Below are 12,123 nucleotides of genomic sequence, written 5' to 3'. Positions count from 1 at the left end.
ACTCTGGATTCACCGTGACATTTTGTTCAGGTTAAAGTGTTTACTTAAGATGAAAAATGTTGAAAGGAATTTAACAACTGCCAGTTTGACTTCCATTAAAGTTGAGTTTTGAGTAAACAGTTTTCCTGTTCTGATCTCAATAAAAGTGAACATGCTGTAATTCTTGTTTGTGGAAATCATGCATGCAGTATTCTTTTAAAGAAACGTGTGTGTAAAAGGGACAAGGCAGATACAAAAGGGACAGGTGAAATGCAATTAGGGATATCTTTTGTGCACTCTTCCTACCATGCTGGACGGTGGTTCAGCTACAAGCACCTCAGCCATCACACTAATTACCTACAATGCTGTGGCTCAGCTCTCAGCTTCAGGACACAGAGATAACACGAGAACCGAATAACAGCACGACTGCAAGACTGTCGCGAGGTGCCAGGCATGTCAGACAGTGACTTCTACAGTGCAAATCTTCCCAAACAGCTGAGGGAAGACAAATGAGAAACCAGAAGAGACACTTAATGGTCCATAAGAAAATAGCAGGTCTTCCAGAGCAGAGAAGCATGCTATGCTCTTATGGATTTTAACAAGGAGATGCTGATCCGACTCCAGTAATGAGTAGGTGGTATAATTCCTGTACTACCTAAATGTCAGGGCAGAAAGGGGAAAAAATGAGAAGGAAAACAAAATAAAATTTTATCAAAACAGCCTCAGTGTACAGGTTCGACCACATTCCCTTAACACGGAAAGATCTCCTCGGGAGATCTCATCTCCAAATTAGGCCCAATTAAATGTGACAGTGACATTTAAAATCATTATAAAATGTAGTTAGAGCAGCAGAGACCCTTATTTTCAAGATAAATGCCCTATTTGTGCTGGGAAGTGTGTGCTTTCCCACAGGCCTGGTACAGTGCTGACTCAAGTGGCTTTGATTGCTTGACCCCGATTTGTGCAGTGGCGCTAATAGTCCCAATTAATGAGGGTTTTATGAGAAACTGTCAGGGTTTATTGGGGCATGCAGTGTCTATATGATCCCCATCCCCCTTCCACGCTTATAAACCAGGCCTTGCAAACTGAGCTGGAGATTTATTAACCAATTTTCTAAAAGGTCCCCAAATCCGGTGCTCAGCGTAAAGTCAGGGATCCAGGATTTAGTGCTTCTATAGATTTCTCTCTTCATTTGAATACACAGACGTTGGAACTCTGGCTGCTTTAAAATGAGTGCTGACAGTAATGGACAGCTTCGTGCCATTTTACTCACAAGCTCAATCCCTGAAGGGTTATTGAGATATCTCGATGCTGACCTGTGATGCTTATTCACCAAGTCTTCTCTTCGACAATATCAGAAGGTCAACCTGGCAATCACTTTCTCAGACAGATTTATTTTTCAACCTGAGAAACAAAGGCGTTAAATCACAATATAAAAGCACAGGCACTTGGATTGTGCTCACAATACTAGCCTTATCGTTCAAATATGATGCTGGGATTCAAGCCACCTTGGTGATTTACATTGGTAAATGGAAGATTTATGAAATTAAGTTCACATACAGGAGCCAAATGCATCATGAAGAACAAAAACAAACAAACAAACAAAAAAGTCATACTTGCAAGACAATCAATTACAGCAACACAAATCTTCATCTTAAAGACTGTGCACTTTGGTGGTTGACTGACATCTCATTAGCTGTTCATGATTAGGACATAAAGTCAAAAAAGCTGGGGAAGGTTCTTGCTGTTTTTTTGGTCCATTATTACTAACAGTCATCCATTTTTAAAGTAAGGCCCTGCTGGCATGCTGCCACTCTTGGACAGTAATATGATATGATGCAAAAACATGAATTTCAGTTGTGTGGCCATGTCCTGGATATGTATCAGCTCTAGGACTACAAATGAAAGTGGCTCAAACTGTATTGAGAAGATTAGATTTGCAGCTCTGGAAAACACAACCAAGCCCATGTCACTGTCACAAGCAAAGAAAAAAAATCTGATTTGTGCCACTATGTAATGCGAATATAACCTACTACTCATCATGCTGTCACAACTGTATAAAGGATTTTTTTCCCCTCTAGAAATAAATTTTTTTTTCTGTAATAGGAAAGGGGTGATGCGAAAGCTTTATCATCATCCTGCAGATGTGGCTGAACAACTCCACCCTCCACTCCATATCTCCACTTCTTAACGCTCAAATTTTACACTCCCTGTCAGAAAGCAACGGTCAACAATCAGGAGGCTGTGTAGAAAGAAATGGAAGGTCAAAACTCAGACAGCCATGGCAAGCCAGCCAACGATGAAAAGCACACCCCCAATGGGTGCCAGCTTGCTGAAGGAGGGATCCCCCGTTAAAGCCTGGTGGTAGAGAGGCCCACAGAAGCAGCCCATGCCTGTCAAGAGAATTGCTCCAGCCTAGAAACACAAAGGCAACAATACAAATGCAAAATTTGCATAATTAAGAGCTAGTCTGCATTTTTAATAAAGTTTTATAACTGTCTCATATTTTATTCTTTAACAACATTTTATTGTGTGTCAATTTATATAAAATATCTGTCATGCATGTGTTTACCAGAGCAGGCTTCCTGCATCGAGAGGCTCCTAAAAGAGCCAAACTGTGGTAGAAATGATAGGTATTGGCCGTGCTGTAGAGCTGAAGATAAAGCTTGTTAGGTTCATGAGTTAAATAGGAATAAAACATAACAAGGAATGTTCTCTATGACATGTTAATAATCAGTAGTATACTAACACCACAATAATTTTCCTATAACATCACCTCTCAAAGTGTTTTAGTGATTTAGTATAAAGATGATTTTCATTTTTAATTTCTTACTGAACGACATGCATCATGCTTTTTAGCTACATACAGTGGTGCTTGAAAGTTTGTGAACCCTTTAGAATTTTCTATATTTCTGCATAAATATGACCTAAAACATCATCAGATTTTCACACAAGTCCTAAATGTAGATAAAGAGAACCCAGTTAAACAAATGAGACAAAAATATTATACTTGGTCATTTATTTATTGAAGAAAATGATCCAATGTTACATATCTGTGAGTGGCAAAAGTATGTGAACCTTTGCTTTCAGTATCTGGTGTGACCCCCTTGTGCAGCAATAACTGCAACTAAACGTTTCCGGTAACTGTTGATCAGTCCTGCACACCGGCTTGGAGGAATTTTAGCCCATTCCTCCGTACAGAACAGCTTCAACTCTGGGATGTTGGTGGGTTTCCTCACATGAACTGCTCGCTTCAGGTTCTTCCACAACATTTCCATTGGATTAAGGTCAGGACTTTGACTTGGCCATTACAGAACATTAACTTTATTATTGTTTAACCATTCTTTGGTAGAATGACTTGTGTGCTTAGGGTCATTGTCTTGCTGCATGACCCACCTTCTCTTGAGATTCAGTTCATGGACAGATGTCCTGACCTTTTCCTTTAGAATTCGCTGGTATAATTCAGAATTCATTGTTCCATCAATGATGGCAAGCCGTCCTGGCCCAGATGCAGCAAAACAGGCCCAAACCATGATACTACCACCACCATGTTTCACAGATGGGATAAGGCTCTTATGCTGGAATGCAGTGTTTTCCTTTCTCCAAACATAACGCTTCTCATTTAAACCAAAAAGTTCTATTTTGGTCTCATCCGTCCACAAAACATTTTTCCAATAGCCTTCTGGCTTGTCCACGTAATCTTTAGCTAACTGCAGATGAGCAGAAATGTTCTTTTTGGAGATCAGTGGCTTTCTCCTTGCAACCCTGCCATACACACCAATGTTGTTCAGTGTTCTCCTGATGGTGGCCTCATGAACATTAACATTAGCCAATGTGAGAGAGGCCTTCAGTTGCTTAGAAGTTACCCTGGGGTCCTTTGTGACCTTGCTGACTATTACATGCCTTGCTCTTGGAGTGATCTTTGTTGGTCGACCACTCCTGGGGAGGGTAACAATGGTCTTGAATTTCCTCCATTTGTACACAATCTGTCTGACTGTGGATTGGTGGAGTCCAAACTCTTTACAGATGGTTCTGTAACCTTTTCCAGCCTGATGAGCATCAACAACACTTTTTCTGAGGTTCTCAGAAATCTCCTTTGTTCGTGCCATGATACACTTCCACAAACATGTGTTGTGAAGCTCAGACTTTGATAGATCCCTGTTCTTTAAATAAAACAGGGTGCCCACTCACACCTGATTGTCATCCCATTGATTGAAAACACCTGACTCTAATTTCACCTTCAAATTAACTGCTAATCCTAGAGGTTCACATACTTTTGCCACTCACAGATATGTAATACTGGATCATTTTCCTCAATAAATAAATGACCAAGTATAATAGTTTGGTCTCATTTGTTTAACTGGGTTCTCTTTATCTACTTTTAGGACTTGTGTGAAAATCTGATGATGTTTTAGGTCATATTTATGCAGAAATATAGAAAATTCTAAAGGGTTCACAAACTTTCAAGCACCACTGTATAGTTACATTTAATGTTGTGGAATGCCCATGAGACAAATAGTTCCTGTTATCACCTACTGACGGTTACAATGCACTGATACTGGAGACGCCTTCCTTATACGTTAACTTACTTAACGTCTCTTTACAGAAAGATTCACTGTGTCTGTGATTTTCTTTGTGAAATACAAACATGTTTTTCGTCTTCTAAGAAAAACAAGTCCCTGTGAATGAGTCGGTGCTATACAGACAATAACGTATTAGAATAAAGAGAGAGAGATAACTATTGTCAGAGCTACTGTTTTGGAAAATTAATCAAACACCCTGAGATTCCAGAATCCTACAGTAATGTGGGATAATAATGCATATACATGCATACATACATATTTTATATACACATATACATACACACACACACACACACACACACACACACTTTTATATATACACACACACACACACAATATTTTATATATATATATATATATATATATATATATATATATATATTATATATATATATATATATATATATATATATATATATATATATATATGCTATTATATGGTTGCACAAAGATATGAAGTTTATCTTCGAGTGGTAAATATATTCACGAGTGAGTGAAATGAACAAAAATATTTTCAACAGAAGATAAACTTCATATCTTTGCACCACCATGTAATGTTCTTTAGATTATATGGACACATTCACAAAAAATATGCAAGTTAATCAAAAGAATTTTAATTTTGAACCGGTTCGCCATTTTGATAATGCGCGTCTAGTCAGTGGGAAAACTCTGGGCATGACGTCATCGGCGTGAAATATCAGAAATTATTATACATACAGGACAAATCTGATGGAATAAAAACATGTGTTCTATTCCCTTCTAGCGGGTTTCACTCATTTGATAGCATGCAATATCATTAGCATATCGCTTATCGTATGTGTGTATTACGCCACTCTACCCAATAGAGAATGAGCGCTGAATATGGTTTATGATATTGCATGGTTGTCAAGACAACACGACGTCACATGTCAGAGACGTAACACTTCCATGCTAGGGAGCATGGAAGTGATAATTTGTAAACAAACATGGCTGCCAGGCTTGCTTCGTTAAATACGAAAGCTTTTGAGAGAATTTTGAAAGACAAAGACATATAGAACACCCAAGAAGGAATGTGTGTATAATAACAACAACAATAATAATAATAATAATAATAATAATAATAATAATGTCTAGCTCTTTTCATGGTATATCAGATATATTCCATTCAGCTAGCATGATACTGAACTCGTCATTGACTCGTGCTAGCTGAATGGAATATATCTGATAGACCACTCAACACCAGCCAATATTATTTAAATATGTCACTCAGAGCCACAAAGCATCCATCCATCCATCTCATTATCTGTAGCCGCTTATCCTGTTCTACAGGGTCGCAGACAAGCTGGAGCCTATCCCAGGTGACTATGGGCGAGAGGCAGGGTACACCCTGGACAAGTTGCCCAGTTATTGCAGGGCTGACACAGAGACAAACAACCATTCACACTCACATTCACACCTACGGTCAATTTAAAGCCACCAATTAGCCTAACCTGCATGTCTTTGGGGGAAACCGGAGCACCTGGAGGAAACCCACGCAGACACGGGGAGAACATGCAAACTCCACACAGAAAGGCCCTCGTCGGCTGCTGGGCTCGAACCCAGGACCTTCTTGCTGTGAGGCAACAGTGCTAACCACTACACCACTGTGCCACCCGCTGCGAAGTATTTCATATGAAAATTGTGAATTTTTCAACACAAGAAGATAAACTTCATATTTTCAAGCCAACGTGTGATTTTCTTTTTATTATATCGACACATTCACAAACAAAAAGTACGCAAATTTATCAAAACACTTCACTGATTTCCTCACAAGTGACATATAGAGATTTGCGTCACGGTTTTGGTTCTCCATGTATGAAAAATACAAGTGGTGTATTTCCCAGTAAAGCACTTGTGTCCATATTATATAAATATTTCTTCTCTTGGTTTGCTTATTCAGCATACACACCTCTCTCTGGTAGTCATCCCTGTTACTCAGTCTGAACCCTATAGGAGAAATCACACAGGTTTAAAATACAGAATGATTCATTTTGGTTACACTTGTCATTACACTGCACATTATTGTATTATGAATATTATTATTCATTCACAGCGTGGAATGTAGTTCACTCAAAGCTAGTTATTTCAGTCGTCCATCCAACACAGTGACTCGACAAAGAGTCCGTGCCACACCGCCCTAAAAGCCTGGTTAGATGATTATTTATAAATAAATAATTACCATGAGCCCCATAAGCGCCGGCGGTGACCGCCAGAGCCCCGCTGAGGGCAGCGAACCTCTGCACCGCTAATGACGCTTTCATACTTCTGCAGCACAAACAGCACAGAAGAAACAGGTGACATTCACGAGAGAGAAACTTCCTGCAGCTACTTCCGCACTGAGCCAAAATGGCGAATCAGGGCACGGTTTCAGGTCACGTGACCGGCTAGGTCAGTGAACGCCAGAACAGTGTTGTCTGAGGAGAGGGAACTGTGGAAGAAAAAAAAAAGTTATTTCGGTTCACTGAGTATGTAAAAGAACCTGAAAATGATTTCAATTTGGAAATGAATTTTATTTTAATTGTAATAATTTTGCTGACAAAGTATTAAATACATGGTGCAGGGTGCTAAATCTGAAACCCCCTTTTTGTCATTTTAAAAATTAAATGTTTGTGTAAAACTTGCATTTTATATTATTATTATTATTATTATTATTATAGGGGCGGCACGGTGGTGTAGTGGTTAGCGCTGTTGCCTCACAGCAAGAAGGTCCGGGTTCGAGCCCCGTGGCCGGCGAGGGCCTTTCTGTGCGGAAATAAATTATTTCCGCACAATAAATAAATTAAATAATTTATTAAAATTAAATTCACAATTCACAATTAAATTAAATAAATTATTTATTTGCATGTGCTCCCCGTGTCCGCGTGGGTTTCCTCCGGGTGCTCCGGTTTCCTCCACAGTTCAAAGACATGCAGGTTAGGTTAACTGGTGACTCTAAATTGACCGTAGGTGTGAATGTGAGTGTGAATGGTTGTCTGTGTCTATGTGTCAGCCCTGTGATGAACTGGCTACTTGTCCGGGGTGTACTCCGCCTTTTGCCCGTAGTCAGCTGGGATAGGCTCCAGCTTGCCTGTAGAAAAGGATAAAGCGGCAAGAGATAATGAGATGAGATTATTATTATTATCCTTGTGTCTGCATTGGTTTCATCTGGGTGCTCTGGTTTCCCCCACAGTTCAAAGACATGCGGTTAGGTCAACATGGGGTGAAGTGCTCTAGAGCAAGGCACCTAACCCCCATCTGCTCCCTGGGTCCTATAGTATAACTGCCCACTGCTCTGGGTATGTGTGTGTGCATTTAACAGATGGGTTAAATGCAGAGGATGAATTTGAGTGTGCATGTAACAAATAAAGGCTTCTTCTTCTACAGAAGCCTATTTGCAGCATCCCCATGGTATTTATATGTTTACATTTATTTGTTTGTATATATATATATATATATACACAACCCCGATTCCAAAAAAGTTGGGACAAAGTACAAATTGTAAATAAAAATGGAATGCAATGATGTGGAAGTTTCAAAATTCCATATTTTATTCAGAATAGAACATAGATGACATATCAAATGTTTAAACTGAGAAAATGTATCATTTAAAGAGAAAAATTAGGTGATGTTAAATTTCATGACAACAACACATCTCAAAAAAGTTGGGACAAGGCCATGTTTACCACTGTGAGACATCCCCTTTTCTCTTTACAACAGTCTGTAAACGTCTGGGGACTGAGGAGACAAGTTGCTCAAGTTTAGGGATAGGAATGTTAACCCATTCTTGTCTAATGTAGGATTCTAGTTGCTCAACTGTCTTAGGTCTTTTTTGTCGTATCTTCCATTTTATGATGCGCCAAATGTTTTCTATGGGTGAAAGATCTGGACTGCAGGCTGGCCAGTTCAGTACCCAGACCCTTCTTCTACGCAGCCATGATGCTGTAATTGATGCAGTATGTGGTTTGGCATTGTCATGTTGGAAAATGCAAGGTCTTCCCTGAAAGAGACGTCGTCTGGATGGGAGCATATGTTGCTCTAGAACCTGGATATACCTTTCAGCATTGATGGTGTCTTTCCAGATGTGTAAGCTGCCCATGCCACACACACTAATGCAACCCCATACCATCAGAGATGCAGGCTTCTGAACTGAGCGCTGATAACAACTTGGGTCGTCCTTCTCCTCTTTAGTCCGAATGACACGGCGTCCCTGATTTCCATAAAGAACTTCAGATTTTGATTCGTCTGACCACAGAACAGTTTTCCACTTTGCCACAGTCCATTTTAAATGAGCCTTGGCCCAGAGAAGACGTCTGCGCTTCTGGATCGTGTTTAGATACGGCTTCTTCTTTGAACTATAGAGTTTTAGCTGGCAACGGCAGATGGCACGGTGAATTGTGTTCACAGATAATGTTCTCTGGAAATATTCCTGAGCCCATTTTGTGATTTCCAATACAGAAGCATGCCTGTATGTGATGCAGTGCCGTCTAAGGGCCCGAAGATCACGGGCACCCAGTATGGTTTTCCGGCCTCGACCCTTACGCACAGAGATTCTTCCAGATTCTCTGAATCTTTTGATGATATTATGCACTGTAGATGATGATATGTTCAAACTCTTTGCAATTTTACACTGTCGAACTCCTTTCTGATATTGCTCCACTATTTGTCGGTGGAGAATTAGGGGGATTGGTGATCCTCTTCCCATCTTTACTTCTGAGAGCCGCTGCCACTCCAAGATGCTCTTTTTATACCCAGTCATGTTAATGACCTATTGCCAATTGACCTAATGAGTTGCAATTTGGTCCTCCAGCTGTTCCTTTTTTCTACCTTTAACTTTTCCAGCCTCTTATTGCCCCTGTCCCAACTTTTTTGAGATGTGTTGCTGTCATGAAATTTCAAATGAGCCAATATTTGGCATGAAATTTCAAAATGTCTCACTTTCGACATTTGACATGTTGTCTATGTTCTATTGTGAATACAATATCAGTTTTTGAGATTTGTAAATTATTGCATTCCGTTTTTATTTACAATTTGTACTTTGTCCCAACTTTTTTGGAATCGGGGTTGTGTGTATATATATATATATATATATATATATATATATATATATATATATATATATATATGTGTGTGTGTGTGTGTGTATCTATATCTATATATGTGTGTATATATACATACACAGTACTGTGCAAAAGTCTTAGGTACCCTTTTTTTATACAAACTTTGTTATAGATTTCTATTTTATGACTTCTACATTATCGAGTCAATACAAAAACATTTTAGAGTTCCAAACATTCATTTTCCAGCACAATATTAAATGTTACAGGAACAAAAATATTTGTATCTGAGCAGCATATTACATAAGAGAGCACTTTTCAGATGAAAAAAAAAAACCCATAATGAAGGCTAAAACTGCACTCACTGTACCTGACACTACTTTTTTTTTTTAAAGCAAAGGGTTGTCTCACACCAAATATTGACTTTGTTTAATTTTTTATGGCTTACTGCTGTTTATAGTTTTTTATGTTGAAACATTTCATTTCAGTATTTTAAGCCAGTTTTGGTCGACAGCATTTCTTTACATGTATGTTATCCACATATTCAGATACTATGAAAATCTTATATAGCTGGCAACGATGAGAAAACAATAAAGCTATGCGAGGTTATCGGTTATTTTAGGTCCCAAATGAAAGTTCAAGATTGTCATGTACTTCATACTTCTCTATCCATTGATATTTACTTTAGTTTTAGTTTTTTTTTCTTGTAGAAGTTCCTGAAGATGAATGAACATATTGTATTAAATATACTGAGATAAAAAGAAATTAAAATGTTATATATATATATAATTTTAATTTCTTTTTATCTCAGTATATTTAATACTATATGTTCATTCATATATATATATATATATATATATATATATATATATATATATATATATATATATATATATATATATGTATTATTGACATAATTCAGTTGTTTCTTTTGAGATACTATATGACAAAAGAAAAAGAAAAATGTGACCAGGTGAAAGAAAAAACCACACACATCGACCATCAGCCCCTAAGTCTAGACAAGAATAGGATTGTTGTAGCTGAAATAAATAGACCACATAAAACATGTTTATGGCCAAGTTTAAAACCAGCTCTCCACAATTCTCCCTCAACTCACTGAAGACAGCAGGAAATGGGCTAAAACTAAACATTTACGAAAAGCGAGTGCATGTCGGAAGATATAATGTCTAATTCAGTGAATTAATGATTTAGACTTTCCCTAGAGTAATAAAAACAGATATGGAATTTGAAATTGTTTCGAATTCTTATTGCAACCTGCATGACCCCAATTCACTATTTAAAATATCACAGGAATTTCATATACCTCAAACTACATAATTCATGTGCCTTCTAAATCATATGAATGTGGTTTTGTGAATAATTAATAATCTGCCATTTCACAGGCACACAAAAATTATTATCCTGGCAGTGCCTTTGCTTGGAGACTTGTTTATAGACTGAAATGTAGCTTGAAATCCAGGGTATATCAAAAAAATTTGATATCATTTCACGATCTAATAACTTTGCCAATTCTCATTCAACTGACCTAAAATTTTAACAGCATGTGTGGAAACAGGTAAAAATTTTATGGTTCATGTTTTTTTTGCTTTTATAGAAATGCCATTCACTGGAAAAGAAAGGGCGTTGTGTGTGTTAGAGTATGCTCGAACACAGTCAAACAAGACTGTGCAACATGCGTTCATGAGAGAATTCTCTAAAAATACACCAACTACAATGCAGATTTGGACATGGCACAAAAAGTTCAAAGACGAAGGCTGTCTGTCTGTGTGCGTCTGTGTCTCAGGCAGCGCGAATATTGAAAATTTGTGAAATCATTCATGGAATCCACATACCTTTGAATTTCTCACTCAAATTTTGAAGAATAAATCTTATATCGCTCAACATTAAGCCTGTTCAGTTTCATTTGCCTAGACAATGTAGTTCTTGGGATATTTCCATCTCAAATAATATCAAATTTTTTTGAAATACCCTGTATTGTGGCTATTGTTTAACTCTTATGTCAATTCATATAATAACATGACAGTGTTTGTTAGCATGTGCTCCTAGTTTCAGGGATTGTCTTGAAATAAGCCTTGCTATCCCAGTTTCACCCCAACTCTGAACTCAAATCCCAGTTCTGAGATGTCTGTTACTCCACTGCAATTCATCCTAGTGTAAATTGTCATTGTAATGATTTAGATGTATTTTGTTAAAGGGCATGGCCATGAATGAAAATATTGCAAGGTCACAAACTAAGTATTTGAATTGTGTAACATCCATCCATCCATTATCCGTAACCGCTTTTCCTGTGCAGGGTTGCAGGCAAGCTGGAGCCTATCCCAGCTGACTATGGATGAGAGGCGGGGTACACCCTGGACAAGTCGCCAGGTTATCGCAGGGCTGACACATAGAGACAAACAACCATTCACACTCACATTCACACCTACGGTCAATTTAGAGCCACCAGTTAACCTAACCTGCATGCCTTTGGACTGTGGGGGAAACCAGAG

General features: G+C 38.2%; 1 protein-coding gene across 1 annotated transcript; it reads right to left on the bottom strand.

Annotated features, from left to right (window-relative positions):
• Positions 1–1,353: 1,353 nt before the first annotated feature.
• Positions 1,354–6,912, bottom strand: tmem256 (transmembrane protein 256). Its single transcript, XM_060926940.1, has 4 exons — positions 6,760–6,912; positions 6,490–6,527; positions 2,552–2,632; positions 1,354–2,394 (listed from the first exon to the last, which is right to left on the bottom strand). The coding sequence occupies exons 1-4, from the start codon at positions 6,839–6,841 to the stop codon at positions 2,251–2,253; spliced, it is 345 nt and encodes a 114-aa protein (XP_060782923.1). The 5' UTR covers positions 6,842–6,912; the 3' UTR covers positions 1,354–2,250.
• Between the last annotated feature and the right edge of the window lie 5,211 nt (positions 6,913–12,123).

Source organism: Neoarius graeffei, chromosome 1, assembly GCF_027579695.1.
Source record: "Neoarius graeffei isolate fNeoGra1 chromosome 1, fNeoGra1.pri, whole genome shotgun sequence".
NCBI lineage: Eukaryota > Metazoa > Chordata > Actinopteri > Siluriformes > Ariidae > Neoarius > Neoarius graeffei.
Note: the sequence above shows the minus strand (reverse complement) of the source record. Positions and strands in the feature narration are given on the sequence as shown.

Excerpts from the sequence above, each read along its gene's own strand:
- tmem256 (XM_060926940.1), bottom strand. The coding sequence starts at position 6,841 with ATGAAAGCGTCATTAGCGGTGCAGAGGTTCGCTGCCCTCAGCGGGGCT. Across the intron at positions 2,633-6,489 it reads GGGATGACTACCAGAGAGAG|CTCTACAGCACGGCCAATAC; the intron begins GTGTGTATGCTG and ends CTTTATCTTCAG. Across the intron at positions 2,395-2,551 it reads GATGCAGGAAGCCTGCTCTG|GCTGGAGCAATTCTCTTGAC; the intron begins GTAAACACATGC and ends TTGTGTTTCTAG.